The sequence below is a fragment of the Scyliorhinus torazame genome, chromosome 5, assembly GCF_047496885.1.
Source record: "Scyliorhinus torazame isolate Kashiwa2021f chromosome 5, sScyTor2.1, whole genome shotgun sequence".
NCBI classification, from domain to species: domain Eukaryota; kingdom Metazoa; phylum Chordata; class Chondrichthyes; order Carcharhiniformes; family Scyliorhinidae; genus Scyliorhinus; species Scyliorhinus torazame.
The window spans coordinates 241,972,342-241,996,280 of NC_092711.1; the positions used below are offsets into that span (position 1 = coordinate 241,972,342).

General features: G+C 45.1%; 1 protein-coding gene across 5 annotated transcripts in view; it reads right to left on the reverse strand.

Moving 5' to 3' along the window:
• Positions 1–23,939, reverse strand: part of dacha (dachshund a) — a 589,340-nt gene that overhangs the window by 22,512 nt on the left and 542,889 nt on the right. For 4 of the 5 annotated variants that reach the window (XM_072505221.1, XM_072505219.1, XM_072505218.1 and 1 more), the window contains 2 exons: positions 16,666–16,809; positions 14,872–14,940 (listed from right to left, as the gene is read on the reverse strand). In XM_072505221.1, coding sequence (XP_072361322.1) covers positions 14,872–14,940; positions 16,666–16,809 — 213 coding nt within the window. The remainder of the gene's footprint in view (positions 1–14,871; positions 14,941–16,665; positions 16,810–23,939) is intronic. The other variant, XM_072505220.1, reaches the window with a different exon arrangement.

Sequence of the window (23,939 nt, forward strand, 5' to 3'; positions counted from 1 at the left end):
GTTCAAATCTCAATATGGAATTGTGCCAACTAAAGGATGGTCTCTGGAGATTATAACAGTATCTGATATAGTTTTTATGAGAGGAGAAATATCAAGGTTTAGGTTTATGGAGAGGAATAGTCAGAAAAATGTGATCCAAATGCATTTCAGCAAATTTTGATTTCAGTTCCATGTTAATACAAACTATACTTCATATGACTGGTACATATTCCGTGGCATTGTAACAGTCAGTCAAAGTATACATTGCTCTGGAATGACAGGATATGTTATGTGACGTAATACAGTGTGATTACTATATCGGTGAACAGCACAATAATAATCGCCTTTATTAGTTTCACAAGTAGGCTTACATTAACACTGCAATTAACTTATCGTGAAATATTCAGCGAAAATAACCCAAGTCGCCACACTCCGGCGCCTGTTTAGGTACACCGAAAGAGACTTCAGAATGCCCAATTCACCGGACAAGCATGTCTTTCGGGACTTTGTGGGAGGAACCCAGAGCACTGCCACACAGACACGGGGAGTGCAGACTCTGCACAGACAGTGACCCAAGCTAGGAATTGAACCCAGGGTCCCTGCTTCTGTGAAGCAACAGTGCTAACCATTGTGCTACAGAGCCCTTAAAAATTATAAAGCCAGCAGTGTTGGACATAATAATGTCCCCCACTATATTGAGGGGGGACAATATTTGCACAGCAGTATGAAATATGCAAAAGTATGAATGGTTTAAAACCAGTTGAGTATCTTTCTCCCATGTGGGACCTTATCAAAAGCCTTGCTGAAGTCCAAGTAGATTACGTCAAATGTAGTGACCTCATCTTCACACCTGGTCACATTTTTGAGGTTGGTCAGACATGGGGCGCGATGAAAAAAAAAATGAAATGCAAATCACTTATTGTCACAAGTAGGCTTCAAATGAAGCCCCCAGTCGCCACATTCCGCCGCCTGTTCGGGGAGGCTGGTACGGGAATTGAACCGTGCTGCTGGCCTGCCTTGGTCTGCTTTCAAAGCCAGCGATTTAGACCTGTGCTAAACCAGCCCTATTTAACCAATTTGACCAGCCAATTTAAGCCATACAACTTCATTTGAAGTGCTTTCTAAGATGTCATCACGCCTTACTGCTGTAATGATTCCCTGATCAAAATTGTGACACCCCCCTCCTCTACATCGTTCCCTGTCTTGCCTAAAATCCTGTATTCTGGAATATTGATCTGCCAATTCTGCCCCTCTCTCAAATATGTCTCAGTGACAGCAATGACATCATACACCCATGTTTTAATTTGAGCCTTCAACTCAATGCCTTGTTTCTCAGACTCCTTGCATTAAAATAATTACCATCCAATCTTGCTAAACTCTCTTGTGACTTAATTGGTCTATAACATCCATTTCTTCCTGACTCACTTGCTGTCTCTTCTAATTTGGGCTGTGCATCTCCTCCTGCTGAAGCTTCTCTAAGGAATCCCCCCCCCCGCCGCCGCCAAATTACTTTAAACCCTCCCAACAGCACTAGCAAACCTCCCTGCAATGATGCAAGTCCAAACTGTCTGCTTGGTATGTAGGTCCCACCATCCCCCAAAACAGTCCCAATGTCCCAGAAATGCCCTCCCTTCTGTACCATCTCTCCAGCCACGCATTCATCTGGACTAACCTCCTATTTCGATATTCGCTCGCACATGACACCAGAAGTAATCCAGAGATTACTACTTTCTGGGTCCTGTTTATTTTTAAATATACTTCCTAGCTCCCTAATGTTTGCTTGCAGGACTTCATCCCTTTTCTGCCTATATCGTTGGTGTCAATGTGTACCATGATATCTGTCTGTTTTACCTTCCCCCTTCAGTATGCCCTGCAGCCGTTCAATAACATCCCTGACCCTGGCACCAGGGAGGCAATCCTGGGGACTCTTTTGCAGCCACAGAAACACCTGTCTGTTCCCTTTAAATTAAATCCCCTACCACTAGAGCTTTGTCGTTCTTCCTCCTCCCTTCTTGGCACCATGGGTGGGTCTGCTGCACATGGGGTTGGCTGACACTGCTTTCCCTTGCACAGTCATCTCCCCCAACAGTATCCAAAATGGTACACCTGTTCGAACGGGGGACAGTCACATGGGATTCCTGTACTACCTGCCTTCCTCTACTCTGCCTGGTGGTCACCCATGCTCTTTCTGCCTGTTCAATCTTCACCTGTGATGTGACCGCCTCAGTGACCATGCTGTCCAGGACTTTCTCAGCATCGTGGATGCTCCACAGTGAATCCACCCTCAGCTTCAGCACCGAAATGTCGTTAGCCAGTAGCTACAGTTGGACCCACACTTTCTGCACACATGGTTACCCAAGGACAAATGAAGCTTCCATGATTTGCAGTGTACCAAAAGCCAAGGTCTCCTGCCATGACTACCCTTAAGCCCAATAAGGCTTGTATAAGAATACTATTAACTTATCTCCTTTACACTAACTTTACTTCCCTTACCCTACTTTGCGCACTTGTATTATTTTTATAATGACCCTGACTTTCACTTATTTGTGTTACAGTTAATCCCTTCTTCCCCCCCCAAAACATTTTTTAAAATCATGACTGCTTCTCTGTGATGCTGGATGCTGTTCCCAGATAATTTCACTGCAACACTGACTGCGAGGACACGTTCCCAGACTGTTTCACTGTGATGCTGACTTTGGGGGCACCGTTCCCAGACCGCTTCACTGTGGCGCTGACTTCGAGGACACCGTTCCCAAACTGCTTCATTGCAATGCTGGCTGCAAGGACACCGTTCCCAGACCAGTTGACTGCGAGAACATTGTTCCCACACCGGTTGATGGTGAGGACAGTTCCCTGACTGCTTCTCTGCGACGTGGACAGCTAGGACACTGTTCCCAGAATGCTTTTCTGCGACGCTCACTGCGAGGACACTGTTCCCAGAGTTCCTCTTTCTTTTACAAATAATGTAACACCACAAATGGTGTTTGATTTTTGGAATTAATAAATCTCGTGAGAAATTTCATCTACAACTTTCCCACTTCTGAAAGGATTTAGTCAAATTCCAAAGAATATGCCCAAGTCTGACACATAGTACTTTAATATTGGAAAGTGTGCATAAATGGAAACTGTTTTAAGGTGTCCAATTTTGAGTGACTGAAGCACCACAAGTTCCAAGTATTTCATGGCCTTATTCAAACTAGGTACAACCTAGTTGTAACATGGGTTACAAGCTGCTGCAGCAGAAACACTGGCTTACATTAATAGCAGGCTTAAAATTACTGCAGGCAATGTTATCTTTTGAGCGCTTGATACACTTGTATCCAATTTCTCTCTTTGCTAATTTAACTAGCTTCAGCTAATTTTTAAATAGTCTAACTGCCATAGTTAAGATGAAATTGACAGGCATGTGTGAAGAATGACAGTGCGACTCTCATTTTCACTGCAACTTGGAATCTCTACCCAGCTTTTCTCATTCAAATCACATAGGCAAACCAGTATTCCCTAAACTGAGGTTTAGAAATTAAATTGTGCACGAAGTAGGTAATATATTCTCATAGTGCTAGATTCTGTATGCAAGTTGAGCCCACTGTACAATTCAGATGTCCTTGGTGTCAGAACATAACATTTACCCAATCAAAAGTAAACCAGCAGATAACAGAACTCGCAAAACGCAAAATAACGAAAGTGATCAAATTCTTCGATTTTGGCTCCATAAAAGTTCAGTTTTGTCACTATAACATGGAAATACAATTGAAAGAATTGAACCAAGACATGCCAAAAGCTCGCTGCATTTATTCCTGGCTATGATCTCCAACCATAGCTGTTAACCAGCTGATGGGAAATGCTTGCATTCCATGTTAATGAACAGTGATGGCCACTGTTTGTTACCCAGTTTGTTGTGGCATAGGTTTGCTCCTCATACGTTTGAAAATTTCTCGTTGGTACTGTAATGAATGAATCAAAATGTTACGGGGCGTAGGGGATTTATTTCTGTCTTTGTAACTGAATCACAAATGAAAGTATAAAGAGCACTCTTTCAAATTGAGCAAAAAAGATTTCCCGCCATATCCCTCAAAGGCTCGCAACAGCGTCCCGTTTCCAATTCACTGCATTTCAATAAGAACTATCATATGGTAGTTCATAATCATTTTCCTCCAGAAACATATTATTCTGGTCTAGGCCCTCCAAACTTAAATGACTTTTTAAAAAAAAATATTCCATCCACTTTGCCTGTTTTAATATCCCCATGGCAATGAAATCTAAACTGGAGGTGAGGAAGCCGTTTAATTAAGCAGGAGGGTGTGGGGTGTGGACACCCCCCCCCCTCCCCCAACCCTCCTGACTTTAGTCTGGGGAGACCGGGTTTGTGGATGGATTTCCTTCCTGGTTACTAATAGGGTCCCTTAAGCAGAAAATTGATCCCAACCTTATCCTACCTCCACTGATATTCAATTAGTGGGGAATGCCCACACAGGGAGTATGAAAAGCAAAACCAGCGGGCTTTTCTTGCGGGTTTCAGAGATGACATCTCCCTTGTTCAAAGTCACTCAATGCCTGACTAAGGGATGAGGCATCGGGAAAGTGAGAGGCGATGGGGTGGTCTGTCCCTACCACCACATCTTCTACACAATAACAGCAACACCCTCACGCAACTTCTATCTGGCCCTTGATCATCTGTGGCGTGGGTTCCTTACTTGCAGATCTTGGCAGCTGGAATTTAATTCTCTGGAGTTCTGGATCCCAGGGAAGCCACCGCTGGCCAGTTAAGTGGCGGATGAGCATTTAATTCAGGCAGGCCTTCCCCAAAGAAGGCACAGCAGGCACCCACCAATTCTCCAGCCAGTGGATGAGGCCCCTTTTCACCAACATTAAATTCTGCCCAATGTGTACTGTTTATTGTGTTTCACTCCATCTCATTTTACAATCTGGCCTAATCACCAATTCAACAACAACTTGTATTTGTAAAATGGCTTTAATGTAACGAAACCTCGCAAGGTGCAACAGAGCCTTCCAGTGCTGTCGAAAAGTTTCCCCCCAACATTTTAAAGCTGGTATACTCAGTTATGAATAGTGTACTTATTTGAAAGTTTTTGCATGCTTGGTGTTGCTCAGAGTTATCTTATCTTGGGTTGTATAGCTTTTCTAATTGGCTGGAATTTCCCGTGTCCGCCGTGGAACCAGCCAAAGGTCCATACACTTTGGCGGGACAATGTGACCCCAGAATGATGGGGTCAGAAAATCCTGCCCATCGTTTCTGGAGCAGGATGAGTTGTACTTCCAGCTTTCTTATTGTATTGGCTGGCCCCTCTGTTATACGGAATATTTAAGAATCAATGGTTCAGAACCTCATGGAGTAGCAATCATTGTCAGATTGCCACACATCTCCTTTTGATCTGGAGCCCATCGCATATGCGCCACTCCAAAGAGTTATCCAGCCTAATCCCATTTTTGAGCTCTGGGTCTATACCTTGTAGGTCACAGTGCTTATTCAAGTACTTTTTAAATTGGAGTTTCTGCCCCTACCACACTTTCAGGGAATGAATTCTCGACCCCTAGTATATTCTGGGTGAAATATCCTGTTCCACTCGACGAATCATTCTACCAATAAATCGATCTCTGGTTATTCACCTCTTTTTTAAGGGAAACCGGTTCTTCCTTCAGAATCTATCCAGGCCTCTCTGCATTTTCTATCCCAATTAAATCTCCCCTTATCCTCTTATGTTCCAGAACAAAAGAACCCAGTCTATCCAATTTCCTCTTGTAGCTAAAATGTTTTAATTCCTGGCAACATGCTCCTAAATTTCCTCTGTCCATTCTCCAGTGTAATCCCATCCTTATCTGTAATGTGGTGACCTTTATTACAGTTCTTTAGCTGCAGCAACTATTTTTACACAGTTCGAGCATAACCTCCAGGCACTTTAACTTTACACCTCATGAAATTAACACTTAAGGTACCTTATCTGTCTAAGGTATTTAACTACTTTATCTACCTGTTTATTTCAGAACCTCATAGGTTCAGAACCTCAGTGGAGTATATTTCAGGATTTGTGGGCATGCACGCCAAATCCCTGTTACTCGGCACTACTCAGTATTTATTTATTTATTATGCATTAACTTGTGTTATTTTCCCTTCCCAAGTGCATTATCTCACAATTCTCGCGGTTGAATTTCATTTGCCACGTTTCTGCTCACCTGACCAGTCCATTGACACCTCCTGTATACTAACTCCTGCAGAATATCACTGGAAACAGCCTTCCAGTCACAAAAACACCCATTGACCATGATGGCCCTTTGCTCCCACAGAACAATTTGGGATTCAACTTACCACTTTCCCTCAGACTGCTTTGTGTCCAAAAAGGTTAGGTGGGGTTACTGGGATAGGTTGGAAGTGTGGGCTTAAATGGGGTGCTCTTTCCAAGGGCTGATGCAGACTTGATGGGCTGAATGGCCTCCTTCTGCACTGTAAATTCTATGATTCACTTGGCAATTTAACCACTTTCAATTATTATGAAGGGCTTTCCCCTCTCAACATATTAATCCCATCCAATATTTCAAACCTCTTCATCCACAATGTTTGTATTATTGTCCTCTGAAGGCAGATGCAAAGTATCTATTAAGAATCATGCCTATGTCTTCCACCTCCACACATTTGTGATCTCTGATCAACTTTATTCGATCATTGGTTAATCTCTTGCTCTTTATATATTTAATCTTTGTATTATCCTTCATTACATGTTGATATATTTTTCATGCATCACCTTTGCTTTCCTAATTCCCTTTTTAATTTCACTCTTACACTTTCCAATCAACCAGGCTTTTTGCAGTGTATCGCCCTTGATATCTAATATAAGCTTCCCCCTTTTTTTGGTCTTCTTTTATCCTGGATGTTGACATTCAGGAGGCTCTAGATTTATAATGGCCTCCAGGTCAGAGACTCAGACAGGCAACTATACTTCCAGCCTTGAGCTGAGGCCAAAAATCACTTGCTCCAATGATTTTGTATCTAACGGGTGCTTTTATCCACAGGGTAGTGAAGGACAGAACAGCAAAGCAAAATGTACCCATTCACCAAAACCAGGAGCATTGTGTTAATTAGCATGTTGTGAGGAGGCGGAGAAATCTTTGTTCTTTACCCCCAGGATAAGCCCAGTAGGCAGGGAAATGTGTCTAAAGCAATCACAAGGGCAATTGTGGCCTTTGTAACCTCCCCCTATCCCGTATGATTAATAGTGGACCTGTAGCTGTCTGGTCACAGACTCTTCAATGTTCATCATCTATCATAATAATAATAATATGTGGAAATGTTTTGTGTGCATTCAGTATGCAGGTTTCGGTTTGATGTGCATATGGTGGTTTGTCACAAGACTTCATTCCATCCATCTATACACCTGTCCGAACCTCACTCTGAAATCTCCTTTCGGCATTCTGTACTTATCCATCAATGAATGTATAAACATCGGAATGTGTTTCAAAACCAAAGGTTTCTAATGAGTTGGCTCCAAAAGCAACATATCGTTGCAAAAATAGTTTTTTGATTTCACCCCACACTAAAAACTCACTGAAAGTAGTTCTGCGTGGGTATTTGCATCATAAACCGCTGTTTTTGCCGATCTCCTTCTGAGAGGTTACGTTGCAGGGTAAGTTATACAAACGCGTTTGGAGCGCACTCAGCCAAGATCAAGGGCATTCGCGAGGTACCTTGGAATGATGTGCTGCATTTGGCACAACCGAAAACTGAATCTCAGACCAGGGAATTACGGGTGCTCTGAACTGTAAGCATAATTAAGCACTGATTTAAAAAGACAAGTTTGTGGATTTCAAAAAAAAAACCTGGTTAGTTTATTTCATATGTGTCTCCTCTTATTTTCTCTAGTCATTTGAAAGCAACCATGCCCCAGGTTGTTTACGTACAGAATCGTAATTTCAGATGTCTTGATGCAAATAAATATTTAATTAATGTCCCAAAAATGTTTATCACATCATTATCCAAAAATCATCCAAATGGAGTAAAAAGCTACATGTCAGCTAGTGTTAAAGACTGTCACCTCACTCATTTTCTAAAGTTTCGGATAGCATTCCTATAAATTGTATACCCTGTCGCCTTAATCCAAACTCTTAATTTTGCATACAATAGCCAGATTTTCCCACATTATTCAGCTCACTGCTGAAAAAAGGGCATTTCACACTCCTGAAAGAGCCCCTATATGTAATTCATCTCTGCTAGTGTTATGCCCTCTATATCTCACTACAGTCACTAGCCATGTTGCTATGGGGATGTCAAAGGAACAGTTTGAATGTGCAAATGTTTTATTGCAGTTCAAGGATTTCAGTGTCCAGAGCAGGACTTGCTCACGAACAATGCCTACTTTTCCATTAATGTTTAACATACTTGTAAATGCTTCTGTGTTGTACAATTTACTCATTCAACTAAATCATAAGACAGGATCGGAATCAGCAAACTATGCATACGCTGTCGAAATAAAGATGAAAAGCTACTGAATTCCTTCACATTTTGAAGCAATAAATTGCCTCCTGAAGAAGTGTTAGCTTGCTGCGATAAAAATAAAACGAGGCAATTATAATTGTGGTTTTTTTTTTTGTTTGTTTGTGTAACCTGAAGCATTAAAAGTTGACTTTTTTGACCCATCTGTAGGATATTCCAAACTGGCTCTGTGAATTCTATCACATGGTTCACAAAAGCGTCTTGTCAAGCTGCGCTGCAGTGATTGAAGCTGCCTTGCTTTCACTGCATTACTCATCTTCCTCTCCTAATGATTACGTATGTTCATCAACTCCTATCACCATGGTGTCTGGGTAACCATTAACATTCTACCCCTGCTGATTGGCCTGCCGTCTTGTAGGTTTCTCTGATGGCATTTTAGGAAGGATACAACAAGTATTTATCAGTATGACTAAATTAATATGGAAAGGCCAGGGTGAAGGAAGGTATAAACTACTAAAATGGGCACTTGCAGTTTCATGGCCGATTTGCTGGGAGCGCTGTTTGGTGATTGTTACCGTGGTTTCCCCACATCCTGCCTATGACATGTTAATTTAAGTAACATCTGAGGAGCACTACCTGGAAATTGAAATGTCTCTCTAAATCTAACGGCGTTCTTTTTACACATCACTCCGATTCCTGCAAACGTTCGTTTTTCTCATGGAGGCGAGTGTAAAGGTGGACTATTGGAGGAACAAAGTCCAAACTGCACAGTGCTAAATCGAGACTCTGACTCTTTTTACTTTCCATGGCAGAATGAAAGCCTAGCAATAAAAGATTTAAAAATCAAGATAAGTAGCGACCCTGGCAATTTTTGATTTGGTCAGGTATTTACTTCGGCTTGGTAGACCAGTCGGGATACATCAGAGGAGGAGCAGAGAGAAGAGAAACTGATTTTTGATTCTTGGTTGCTTTATATTTTATTTAATACAAGGTGCTCATGAAACTCATCAGATTCGCTCTCTACCTTCAACAGAAGAAATGTATCCAATGAAAAACAGAGTTTTATTCCTAAACGTATCCTTCCACAAAAGGTACACATAGCCAATAACAATTATGAAGAATTTTGTATGGATTCACATATTTTTTATCCTGCATGTCCTCCTCTTCACCCCTGCATGTAAAAGAAAATCTGACTTGGAACTCTTCCTTATTCAGGCCCCTGCCCAGGGACATAATCGGTACGAATCTCTTGAAAAATTTCTAAATGTGCTAGCGAGCGTGAATTGCTGTGAATTTCCCGGCGCTTGGCGCAGCGAGGCCGGCAACACTATTCAACGTTAATTGGTAAACTTAATGAGGCTTCACAGGCTTCTCGCCTCAAATGACATCTCACCAGCTGATTCACTGGGACCACGTTCACCAGCCCCCTGTTAACAATGTCGAGTAGCACTTAAGCTGCACTTGCTCAGCCAACCACAGCCAGCTCGCAACAAGGGCGCCGAGGAGGCAGACCCCAAGATTCTGGGATGCTGACCTGGGGAGGCTCCCAGACGCAGCGGAGGCCAGGAGGGATGTCCTGTTCCCCCGGGGGTCCAGGAGGGTGAGCCACAAGGCAGCCAGTGCTCCCTGGGGCAAGGTGGCGGCAGCAGTCAGTGTGATCAGGAGGACTGGCCTCCAGTGTCGGAAGAAGCACAAGTGGGTAGATACCAATGACCAACGACCCCCCCCCCCCTCCCACAACACCAAGGGAGCATCCCACCAGGTGACCCCCAGCCCTCCCTCCCCTTCAGTCCTCCCTCCACCCACCACTTCAACCCTTCCTTCACACCATCCCCCACAACTGGGAACCATATGTGTGGCTAACGATGCCCTCTCTGTGACTCCTCAGGAAAAGCTCTCCCATAATTGGCGGGAGAGGGCCCAGACTGGCGCTGGAGTGCTGGACTTGAGAATCCTCACTTCCTTCGAGGAGCAGGCCGTGGAGGTGACTGGGGTGGCCGAGGACAGGGCAGTCACCCACGCAGGGGCTGGTGGACACCGCAGTGGTGAGGAACCACCGGGCTCCACCTAGAGGACCTGACAAACATGAGTACTGATTGCCTTACTAACTGATCCATCCCTCCCACTGTCCATTTTCCCACAGGTCCTCCAGCCAATGGCGCCGGTCAATCGTGGCGGCACCATCTCCTGACCCCGAGGATAGCTCCAAGGATGCAACTATTATAGTCGCAGCACAGCTGTCATCCTCCGCCAGCACAGAGACACACACCTCAGTCGGACATGGTAGTGGTCAGGCTTCTGGGGTACAATCTGGTGAGCACCACACTGCTGATGATGCACATCTGGTGGAGGCAGGAACCCCCCCCCCCCAGGCAAGAAAGCAGTCAAGGTCTGCTGGATCCCTGGACCCAGCTGGGAGCTGATGGAGCGGCGGGACATTCAGAGGGAGGTGTCAGCATCACTCCAGCAGATCTATAGCAGTTTGGAGGAATCCCAGAGGCTACGGGCACAGGAGATGGCACCGGCAATGAGTGGCACCGAGGCCAACACTGCTAGGGTGGCGGCCGCAGTGGAGAATCTGGTGCATGATGTCGGCACCATTAGCAAAGGTGTCCAAGGCGTTGCGCAGTCAGTGAGCGCCATGGCTGAGGGTCTTGGCAGCATGTCTGCCTCGCTGGAGGATGTCACCCAGTATCAGGCCGACTTTGATGGGGTTCTGCGGGACATGTCCCGCTCTTAGATGGGAATGGCCGATGTGCTGCGGATATCTCTTATCCCCCAGGAGCCAGCCGTCCATCCTGTGGTGCTCCTCGAAGAGGCTGGGGATGACTGACTGCCTCAGGAGGTCGCTGTTGTGGACTCTCTCCAGGAACCGGGCACACAAGTGCATTATCTTCACCTGGTGGTCACACACGAGCTGGATGTTGAGGGAGTGGAAGCCCTTTCGGTTAACATAGGGCACCCCCTGATGGCCCGGTGAGCGCAGGGCAACATGCATGGCATCTATAACCCCTGGACCTGGGGCATCCTGGTGTTGGCGGAGAAACTTCCTGCCCGGTCATCTTGCTGGGCTTGGTTCATGTCAAACATGATATAGTCTTCCGCCCGGGTATACAGGGCATTTGTGACCTGCTGGATGCGCCTGTGGGCTGTGGCCTGCGAGATGCCACACAGGTCCCCGCTCCTGCCCTGGAATGATCTAGAGGTATAAAAGTTCAGAGTTGTGGTGACCTTGACGGCCACCGGGAACGGGTGTCCTCCTCATCCACGTGGTGCCAAATCCGCAAGGATATGGCACAGGTGCCGCATCCTCTCCTTGTTGAGGCCGAGCCTCCTGCGGCACGTGCTGTCCATCATTTGTTCAAAGGACCAGCGGCACCTGTACACTCTGGTTGGGTGAGCACTTCACACAACCCAAGTGAATCCCTATGGGTGGCCAGACCATGTAGCATGTGGGAGTTATCGTCTAGTATCCCAATCATGAGGCCGGTAGATAATGCCCAATGATCAGATAACTAACCAGTGCCGGTTGCAATCCTTGTTAGATGGACTTACAGGTACCAGGGTAAGTGGGCAGCACAATTTACTGCAAACATGTGCACCATCCTTCTGATCATATGGACACATCATGCTTTAGTTGCTTCCAGTCATGTAACTCTGTCCTAATAGGCACTCAGTTCTAGATATATGATCGTATGCTTTTATACCCGGCCTCCAGATAATGCCTTCCTGCATTTTCAATAATGAGTTTCATAAACTATTTGATGGATAACTGGCCCCATATAGGACAGACTTTACTCAGGTAGCTTGTCTTGTGCCAACCAACTTGTTTTGAGAATCCACCGCTGCAAAACAGGCTCAAAATCTTTTACTAAGGCCAGATCTTTTGTATGAAGGGCTGTGACAAGGAAGTGGGCTCACCCTAGGACCACCACCTCCGCTCCAACATACTCAGTGACCAGTTGATGTTCCTCTTTGCAGCCACGTTTCCTTTTCTGCCTGAACTCCACCTTATAACAGTGTCCTGGATCATTCTCAAGTGCTGGAGGAAGCCTTTCCCATTATTGTCAATCAAAGAGAACAATTTGGATGCATTTCCTATGTCAATTGTTTTAACTAGTGATGCGATGCTGCTGGCATTGAAGAAAGACCAACGTGCCTTCATATTTTCTGAGCTCCTGAAGGACTGTTGCCGGACTGAAGTTGGCATCTGCCAGGACACCCAGGGACCAATTAATGAATCAACAGTTGTAAAATAAGCCCCCAAAATCTTGCAATTTATTCTGCAAGATCTCTTGTGCTACACAAAGACAACAATGCTACAATTCAAAGTGGCCACCCCCATATCCCACCCGTTAATCAATTATTCAACATGGTTGACTGATTGACCAGATTTAACAAGTGAGTCTAATAACAATAAGATGAAAACAATGCGAATGCTGTAATTTGAAACAGAAATAGAAAATGCTGGAAAACCTCAGCAGGTCTGACAGCATCTGTGGAGAGAAAACAAAGTTAATGTTTTGAGTCTGGATGACTCTTCGTCAGACTTGTATGTAAAAGAGGTTGGGGGGGGGGGGGGGGGCAACAATCCTTGGAACAGACAATCCAAATTGATTCTTTATAAATGGAACCACCATCTCAGTTAAGATACTGGCCTAACTTTTCTGGTCCCGCCCACCATGTGAATCACAGCAGGTGGAACGGATAATTTGATGGACCTGTAAAAGGTCCATTGACTTCGAGGGACAGGAAAATCCCACGCATTGAATTCAGTCAGTGCCTCATTTCACGTAGCGAGAGGGGGACATTTGGTTAGATTTTTTTACTTGTGTGTGGTATTCTATGCATGGAATCTTTATAGAGCAATTGCAGTTCAGCAAATATTATCATAGAATGGAAAATAAACAAGGGTGAAAATTCAAACACAGACTTCTCAATAGACCAGACTTATTGCTACAGTGAGAGCTTTTACATAAACACAATGGGTCAGTGAAGAGGTTAGGCAAGATTTCCATTATTGTGACATTTCAAGTAGTTTATTTTATTAAATATTTAATTTTGAGATTCACTAAAGGAGAACTCTAATATATACCATAGTCCATCAGAAAATATGATGGTTAATAAAACTATTAAGACAGACTTATTAAATATCTCCCAATGTTCTAAATTTGGCAGTAAGGTTAGTAATCAAACTATTTTGTGTTTGGGCTAGTAGACGAATGAGAAACTTTTGGGATTAAGTATTGGTTTCTGCTCCTGGAGTTTTCCTTTCAGTTTTAACGAGTGAATTTATGGGTGGAAAAATTGCTGTGAACAATAAAAGAAAGACAAACAAACAAACAAAGGAAGCCTTGGAAATGAAGAAGCAGCCTAAAATCAAAATGTGCGTGTTTATCACATATATAACTTGTAAAGAGACACAAATCTGGGTTCAACATGCACACACAGATTTTTCCTGTGGGAAAGTACAAACAAGCAAACATAAAAGTCCCTCAATCAGTGTTTTTGCTCTGTGAAATGTAGGGTTTAAATAATAACATCCAAAAGGGAATCTTGGATATGGACAGTGACGTGCTGCCCCATGTCACCTATATTTGGTGGGTTTTAAATCACTTTTGTGTTATCTTTAGTTGACACATTCACATTAAAATATGGTAACTAATGGTTTGGTGACCATTTGAAATGGTAAAGATAACATGTGCTACCTTCTACTCAAAGTAGCCAATTACATGGTTAAGAGAAAACACTGTCCCATTGCCTCAGTAGTGTCAACAGTATTTGTTCAAGTGTTGAGGTTGCGTGTTGACCCATAAGTGAACTTCAGCAGATTTTTAAATTGTTGAACATTGCTTAAACTATGGTGGTTAAAAGGGCAGCATGGTGGCGCAGTGGTTAGCACTGCTGCACCGAGGTCCCAGGTTCGATCCTGGCTCTGGGTTACTGTCTGTGTGGAGTTTGCACATTCTCCCTGTGTTTGCGTGGGTTTCGCGCCCACAACCCAAAGATGTGCAGGGTAGGTGGATTGGCCACGCTAAAATTGCCCCTTAATTGGAAAAAATTAATTGGGCACTTGAAATTTAAAAAAACTATGGTGGTTAAGGAGGAGGAAAATTATGCGGGACGATTCTTGAACTTTTTGAATAGTTCTCGCTTGTTGGCCAATCACCACGGTTTGCTGCTATGAGTGAAATCTGTGCCTCAAAGTGGCCCTTTTTTTTAGGTGGAAGAGAATACATGATCAGGAGGACAGGGTAGAGAAATTTAAAATTCGAAAGCGTTACTTTTGATTGAATCATTGTATCAAATCACCAAACAGCAAAGCAGAATGGTGGTATCTTTCCATGCTAAAATGATCTATTCCTCTTTTACTATTGCCACTCCCCATCCCTCTATGCAAAATGGCCCCTGAATTTTGCTACTTTGTATGGGATACAGCCTGTACCCACCTAGCACTGCTGCTGTTGTGTCAAGTTGAGTCCCACAGTGTTCAGCTTCCATCTCGGGAATTACTGCATCTAAAAACAAGAATATGAAATCAGTTTATGTCTACTTTCAACTTGCTAATTTCTTTCCTTTCACGTTTTATCTTCTTTTAAAACTAATGATTACTTCCGCATGTAATACGATAGGGTTATGAGAAGAGAGCCCTGGTTTGCACGGCAACCTATCATGTGATCACTAATGAGCAAAAGGGTTTAGTTCTGTCAGTTCAGTAACTCTATTAACCTCCGATCTCATCAAATCCACAACGTGCATAATGTTCCGAGGGTAATTTTTACACACGTCAGAATGTGTGTGACTATAATTAAAATGTGTTCATTATGCATAATGAAAAGCTATAACACAATTTGGAAATGAGTCCAAGTCATGTGCAAAAAACATTTAATTCATTTGTTATTATCCTCACAATGAGATTTTCGCTGGTTCCGTTCTTGGATGGTAGGGGCCAGCTCACCTTCCCAGAAAGGAACTCTGCATTATTGGGGTACCTATTCCATGCAGGATGCGGCACTGGGCAGACTAACTCCACTGGTGTTTTGGCATTAAAAAGTGGAAGCAAATTTGGAAACTATTGAACTTCTGCCTTTTATAATCTTGCACAATAAATGTTATTAATATTCTGACTTAAAGAGTACATGCCCTTGAAGCCTGCCCTTCACTTTGCCTCCATGACGGAAATTCTTTTAATATTTACTAATCTTCCTTTGCCTATTTTGCAGTTACTGGCATTTTGTGCAGTAATATATAATTAAAAGAAAATTTAATGTTTATTTGCACCTGACAAAATAATCAGGGGAACAAATCAGCACATTATACTCCCTCACGTCTGCTGTTTGTGTAAGTCCTCCATCCATAACTGAGTAATCAATCATAATACAAGCCCCCTATGTAAGTCTATGCAAAGAAAGCTCCCCATTTCCCCGTAGCAACAGAAAATCAATGACCTTAAATTTATATTCAATAATGAACTTTAAAAAGCTCAACGTCATGGTTCAGTTAATCTTTATACCTAATTTGCCAAATAAACAACTCCATACGGCCAGCACGTTAACGGTTAATAGTGTAATCTGTGTCTCCCTATGTCCTCTACAGTGAAAAACAAAGAGGTGCTCAAAGAAAAAATGATTTCCATTTCTGGAGATAATGGAATAAGTAGCCTAATGATGCAGGGTTCATTCTAGGTGCATAAACTGGTTACTCTGCTAGGTGCCCATTCAATTCAAACTCCCAATGAAGATTGTTAGGGTAAAAAGAGACCATTCTGGAATATTTTCTGTAAAGGTTATGGGCGGGATTCTCCCGTCGCCCAGTCATGCCTTTCTCGGGGGAGCGCCGTTCGCTGGTGGCGGGATTATATCTTCCCGACGATTGTCAATGGAATTTCCCATTGCAACCTTCCCACGCCGCCGCGAAACCCGTTGGTGGGGATATGCTGCCAGCGGGAAAAGTGAATTGCAACAACTGGAGAATTCCGGCCTATGGTTGCATTCTCGCTGTCTAATTGTATGACACTTTACTTTATTGTCCGTCTGACAGTTTATTCACACTAACTTTTTTTTCCCTCCAAAAGAGTGAAAATGAGTTGATGTTGACCCTTCATCAGTTCTGACAGAGTGCCGACCAGGACTGCCACCTTTAATTTTTTCTTTATAATTTCTGACGGGCCCTGATGTGCATTTCCACCCATTACATTTTCATTCATAAGGCTTGCATTGAATATAAAACGATGAGAGCCATACCATTGAGCACCCTAAGACTTTCTGTAGATGTAGCCTGTTGTAAAGCTTGCTCCACTCGCTCTCGTCGCTTTGACTCGAATTCAAGCGCTTCCTGTAATTTCCTCTTTGCCTTTTTCTCTTTCTTCAGTCGCTTTTGAATTGTTGCTAGATTTGTAAAATACAAATTTAGAACAATTGGCTTAACTTATTTTTTAAATTCACATAAGGCTGAAAGTTCAGTTCCATGTTGTTTTATATTCTGCACATTTGAACAATTTATGGAGTCATATATATTATAAAAGTTTTAAATCTTAACTGAGCACAATATTTTGTTTTAAAGGACAAAGCGCAACACTTTGTGGGGAAAAAAAGATTTATATTCAGCACAGATTTATATTCCTGGTTTATTCCTGCTAATTCTGGGTTTCCCAATGCCCCAGCGAGTGTGAAGTAGGGACGTAAAATGGTTTGGCTGCCCATTCATCCACCTTCCCATCCACCCCCACCCACCTCGCCATAATACAGGGAGCAGGCGGGGAGTGAAACCTGCTGCCTGCCTGCCAAATTAAAATGATTTAAGGGTCAATTAAGCTTGCTATCAAGCCTATTGACTCTCATAATATGCTGCCCACTCCATAATATGTTTGGCATGGGCTTCAGGGTGGGAGCAGGATGCCGACTTTTAACCTCAAATGATTGAAGGTCAGGAGGAAGTGGTTGGGCCTTTCTTAGGGGCTGCTCTTTGCCACTCATGGGATGACCCTCTCCCACGCTCTCAAACCCTCCCAGCCCAAAACCCCAGACTTACTTGCTCTGGGGATCCTAGGCCCTGGGCTCCTCTCTTCAGATACAGTCCTGGCAGCTGCCACTGATGCCTTCTTGGCACTGCTGAGACCGATGGGGCTGCCGGACAAAGGATTGGCTGGCAGCTCCAGAGGGTGGGACTTGCGCCCTAATCAGGGGCAGAGGTCCCACTTGGCCTTCGTTAATGAGCTGCAATGCTTTACTGCTGCGGGATTGGACAGCATGGAGCCAGTGCCATCTGCTCTCCATATTATTCCACCTCATGTTTTATTGGATAATACCATAATATTTACAATTTTCTAAAGTCACTAAGAATGATGTTACACTCATGCTGCAATTGTTGGCCAGCTGATTCATATTAACCTTTTTTCTCCTCGTGTTGTCTCCACTAATGTTAGACAATCCAATGTAACAGACTGAATTTTTTTTGAAGCGTACAATTGAAGAGACACAACATCAAAAAAGGTTCCGCATAATTGTGCACTGCCTTCCTCATGCACACTCTACTGCCAGAACAGAAACATCTGACTGTGCCATGAGAAATTTGAAAGGTCCTGGAATGAATGAAAGATATCAGCAGCTCCCAATTACAAGTTTCAGGGAGTTGCATTAAAAAAGAAATGGTGAAAATGGAATCCGAATGATGGGATAATAACATGATGTGAACATTATCTGTGTGTGAGACTTTGGATCTGCTAATTTGCCTTCTTGGGTTCAGTAATATAATTCATTCCGTTAAGCAGTCTGATCTGCTTCTTAAAAATTCTTTCACTAGATGTGGGCATAACTGGCCAAGCCAGCATTTTAAAAACATTGCTCATCCCTAATTAGCCTTGGCAAGGTGGTGGTGAGCTGCCTTCTTGAACCACAGCAGACTATGCGGTGTAGGGACATCCACAGTGCCGTTTGGGAGTGAGTTCCAGGATTTTGACCCAGCGACACTGAAGGAATGGCGATATATTTCCAAGCCATATTTAAGTTCCCGGTATCTACCAGCCTTGCAGTTGGACCTATGAGTGTAACAATGAAACCCTCCTGTGTCTTAAGCATATGTAATCTCCTAATCTCTCTGAAATGAGCATATGCTCCCACTTTGGGGAATCATGGCATAAAAATGAAAAATATGGGGTGGGATTCTCCCATCTGAAGGCAGAGTGTTGACGCCGTCGTAAAAACTGGAGAGTTTAACGACGGCGTCATCAGACCGCTATGTGTAGCGATCCTGTGCCCTCCAGGAGGCCAGCACGGCACTGGAGTGACCCACGCCGCTCCAGACGCCGTTACCAGTGTCAAATGGGAGCCGCGGGTCTGTGCATGCGCGCTGTGACCGGCGCAAATGCACGGTAGCCTCCTTCTCCGCGCCGGTCCTGATGCAACATGCCGTAGGGCTACAGGGGCCGGCGGGGAGCAAAAGACGGCCCCACCATGAGAGGCCGGCCTGCCGATCGGTAGGCCCCGATCGCGGGCCAGGCTACGGTGGAGGCCCCCCCCCCCGAGGTCGGACCCCCCTCCCCCACAACAGGCCGCCCCAGACAGGATGGACGCCGAGGTCCCGCTGGGTAAGACCAGATGTGAACGGCGCCAGCGGAACTCGGGTTTTTTTGGGTGGCCACTCGGCCCATCCCGGGCGGAGAATCGGCGCCATTGCCCCCCGGCCGTCGCCAATGGCGCCGATTCTCTGGTCACTGGAGAATCGTCGGGGCGGCGTCGCGCAAATTGTGCCCGGCCTGCTGATTCCCTGACCCGGCGTGGGCGGAATCCCGCCCATGGTTCAGTCCTCAACCACCCGGGATGAGTTTACGCGACCCTACCCTCTCTCTGCTGCCTTCTGCTGATTTTTTAATGTCAATGTTGAATTTTGGAAAGTTTCACGTCAAAGAATTTCAATATCATGGCTGTTTGATGATATTTGGAAAATCAAACATTGCTTTGTTTCTAAATTCTTCAAAATGGCCCATCCTTCATTTGAAACTCCTCCTGACTGCCGCTTGATGGGTTGGAGCAGGAATCACTTTAGGCAAGCTTCTTTTCAATGCTTCTGAAGATCGCTACTATGTGGGCCCTATTTGTCAAAACAGATTGCGCTGGCTAAAGCTTGCGGTGCTTCGCGAATAAAATAAAAGTACTGTGTCGTTCAGCTATAACAATGGCGCTAGGAAAGTGAATGCAAGAAATAAATGGACATTATATGAAAAATGGGACCTTTGACAAGGTATTGGGTGAGAAACCAATGCAGACAGATGCAATAAAATAACCAATGTCAATTTCAAAGGATAATCCTTGTCAGGTTGGATTTTTGTTTTCAATTTAATTCATGAAAGTTCTATTAGTGTCCCTTGGATTGGTAATAAAAATGATAGAATTATGGTGCAACTTGGATGGATTTGCAATTGTCCACTGTGAAATGAGGGGCAAGAAATGGCAATTAATTACACATTGAAAATGTAACTTCTATTTCCATTTACACTATTTGGAGAATTGCAAACTCGTATAAAGCCAAGGGAACACAAAATTCACTTGTTTCAAACATTACTTTAGGATGCACCTGCATTTTCAGGCTAAGATCATGGGCGTCATTCTCCGACCCCCCGCCGGGTCGGAGAATGGCCGTTGTCCGTCGTGAATCCCGCCCCCGCCCCCGCCGAAGTCTCCGGTACCGGAGATTGGGCAGGGGCGGAAATCGGGCCTCGCCGGTTGGCGGGACCCCCCGCTCAATTCTCCAGCCCGGATGGGCCGAAGTCCCGCCCAGAAATTGCCTGTCCCGTCGGCGTAAATCAAAGCTGGTATTTACCGGCGGGACCAGGCGGCGTGGGCGGGCTCCGGGGTCCTGGGGGGGGGTGCGGGGCGATCTGACCCCGGGGGGTGCCCCCACGGTGGCCTGGCCCGCGATTGGGGCCCACCGATCCGCGGGCAGGCCTGTGCCGTGGGGGCACTCTTTCCCTTCCGCCTCCGCCACGGTCTCCACCATGGCGGAGGCGGAAGAGACTCTCCCCATTGCGCATGCGCGGGAAACTGTCGGCGGCCGCTGACGCTCCCGCGCATGCGCTGCATTTCCGCGCCAGCTGGCGGGGCAACAAACGTCATTTCCGCCAGCTGGCGGGGCGGAAATCCCTCCACCGCCGGCCTAGCCCCTCAATATTGGGGCTCGGCCCCCAAAGATGCGGAGCATTCCGCACCTTTGGGCCAGCGCAATGCCCGTCTGATTGGTGCCGTTTTTGGTGCCAGTCGGCGGACATCGCGCCGTTGGGGGAGAATTTCGCCCCATGATTTTGATGAGATATCCTTACGCAGGGTATTGTTTATACTTGGGAAGTGCTTAACCAAATGGTCCTTTTTTCACAAAACGTCATTGCAAAAATACATGACGATGGTCGCGGCGTTATGGTCAAATCAACATTGTTTTCAGAGCCCCATCAATTGCTGAAATAATTTTAAAATTACCTTATTAAAGAGTTTCTCTCTCAGTGCAGCCTACCAGCAATGTCAACAAACACAGCATCCCCTGTCCTTGCGAACTTACAAAAAGTAAAATGGTTTCCCAATTTAACACAGATTTTGCAAGTGGTGCCTTGTAATCTCTTTCCTATTTGCTTAGGCTGCTGTTCAATTACACAACCACACCTCCTCATTCAAAATGAGTCCATCACACGAACCCGTCTCCCATCCACGGACTCTGTCTACATCAGCTACGCCTTGGGAAAGCGGGCAGCTTCCACCCGGCTTACTCACTCTTCCAACTTCTTCCATCGGGCAGGAGATACAAAAGTCTGAAAACACGCACAAACAGGCTCAAAAACAGTTTCTTCCCCGTTGTTACCAGATTCCTAAACAACCCTGGTCTGATCTGATTAATACTACACTCCTATATGCTTCACCCGATGCCGGGCGGCACGGTTAGCACTGTTGCTTCACAACGCCAGGGTCCCAGGTACGATGCCCGACTTGGGTCACTGTCTGTGTGGAGTCTGCACGTTCTCCCCGTGTCTGCATGGGTTTCCTCCGGGTGCTCCGGTTTCCTCCCACAAGTCCCAAAAGACGTGCTTGTTAGGTGAATTGGACATTCTGAATTCTCCCTCTGTGTACCCGAACAGGCGCCGGAATGTGGCACTAAGGGATTTTCACAGTAACTTCATTGCAGTGTTAATGTAAGCCTGCTTGTGACAATAATAAAGATTATTATTATGCTGATGTCTAGGTATTTACATTGTGTACCTTGTGTTGCCCTATTACGTGTTATCTTTCCATGTACTAAATGATCTGTTTGAGCTACACGCAGAAAAATACTTTTCACTGTACCTCGGTACACGTGACAATAAACAAATCCAATCCAAACTAGATCCCAATTCCCCCTCCCACTTCGTTTTCACCCCCTCCACTGGGAATGACTCCATTGACAGAATCTGCCCATAAATACCTGAAATATTTCCCCCTATCAGACTCTGTTAAAGATAGAATCCTCCTCAGCAGGTACAATGGTAGTGCCATGGGAAAGGACGGAAAGGCCTTTCGAACAAAATTATGAATCTGGAGGTATCTGAACAAAAAGTCGAAACTTTGTCGTCACCAACTCCAGACGGGCCCCTCCACAAACCTGCCTTGTCTGACCATATATGGAACTCTGGTAGCTGAACCAACCCAACACCTTCTCAATATTAGCCTTCCAATAATAAAAATGCAAATTGGGCAATGCTACATCCCCCCCCCCCCCCCGACTGTCTGTCCCTCTAACAAAATGCCCTACAAATCTTTGGGGTCTTACCCGCCCATATAAAGGAAACTTCCAACTTATTAACCCTAACAAAAAGGTTTTAGGTAGATAAGTGTGGAGATACTGAAAAAGAAATAGCAACCTGGGGAGACTATTCATTGGACTCGTCTGGGCCTTGCCCGCGAAGGACAATGGAAGGTTATCCCACTTTTGCAAGTCGGACTTAATCTTGCTCATCAGACTAGCATAGTTTAATTTATGGAGCAGAGCCCAAGCATGGGACACCCAGTTAATGAAAGCTTTGATAAAGCCTTCTCCATACCCTCTAACACCCTGTCATGCTCCTTCGCCATCTCGGAGGTCTTTTCCAATTTCGATCGGATGGGAGCAGGGCCTCCTTAATCGACATTCGGAGCCCCTCAGTAATCCCTCTCCACTGCTTATCTAATTTGATAGCACACCAGCACGCATGTCTGCCGTTATTGGAGCAACTGCAGTCACAGGAGCAGTCTCCGCCATTTTCTCCACAAAGGAGCCACGTGAAGGCTCCCAATCTGTCGACTAATTTCCGTCTGCAGGCTTCTTACTCCCAACCTTTCTTGGCATTTTCTGATGCAGGCATCTTGTATCTTCATGTAGATAGGTTGTTTCCACAGGAATAACCCCAGAAAAAAGGTTGAAAAACAAGCACCCTGGTGGGAGCTACCTTGTGCAGCTTCTCCCCCAGATGCTGGCACTGCCAGGGTATCCAGTTCGCACCAGCAGTATCAGAGAACCACCCTGCACGAAGGACATGCAGTTGGGGGCCTCTGATCCCTATGGAGACCCCTACGAGTGCCGTTCCGTCTGGTCCCCATTTGGCACTCCCTCGAGGTCTCTGAGGCAAAGGTGTTGAATCCCAAAGCCTCAGGTACCTTGGGAATCTGCACATTAGTGAGGCTTACTGCCTCACTCTAATATGCTAAAAAGTGACCCCGTCCGTTGTGGGCGTTACATCTCACAAGATTGCGTTGAATCTTGTGAGACGTTGCAAACCGTGTAGTTCCTGGGAGCGGGGTCTCCCGGCTTTCAATGGCCACAATGTACTGCTGCTTTTCGGGCACGAGGCTGTTGGATCGTACGCATTGGGTCAGATGACCAAAAGCTTTGTGAACGATGTCATGATATTCAGATAAACATCATGGTGCAAACACACATACACACACTGATGGACAGATCAACGGACCAATCAACACACACGCAACATCACAGCCAATCACAAGCAAGGGCACACGCACTATAAAACGGGGAACACCACAGTTCCCGCTCATTCCAGCAGGAGACAGCTCAGGGCACAGAGCTCACAGCAAGCCACTCAGACATTCACCATGTGCTGAGTGCCTCTCCAAGATAGTGTTAGGGCTGGGTCCACAGGTTAAAGGGTAATGAATGAACCACAGTAACAAGTTTACAGGTGTTGTTATTGATAGTAATAAAACAGAGCTGTACCATCTGCAACCGTGTTGGTTCGTCTGTGTAGCAGGGCACCCAACACGACAAACGAGATAGCTAAAACCAAAGTAGAGAAACAGAGAGTTGCAGGGAGGGAATTTCAGAGACTGGGACTGAGCTAACAGAAAGTACAGCCATAAATGGTGGAGAAATAAAAATTGGGGTGCAGAAGAGACCAGAATTAGATGAGCATAAATATCTCGACAGATTATAGGGCTTGAAAACAAGGATGAAAATGTTTAAAATCAAGATGTCGCTTGACCGGAATCCACACACATACGTCTTCCCCTTT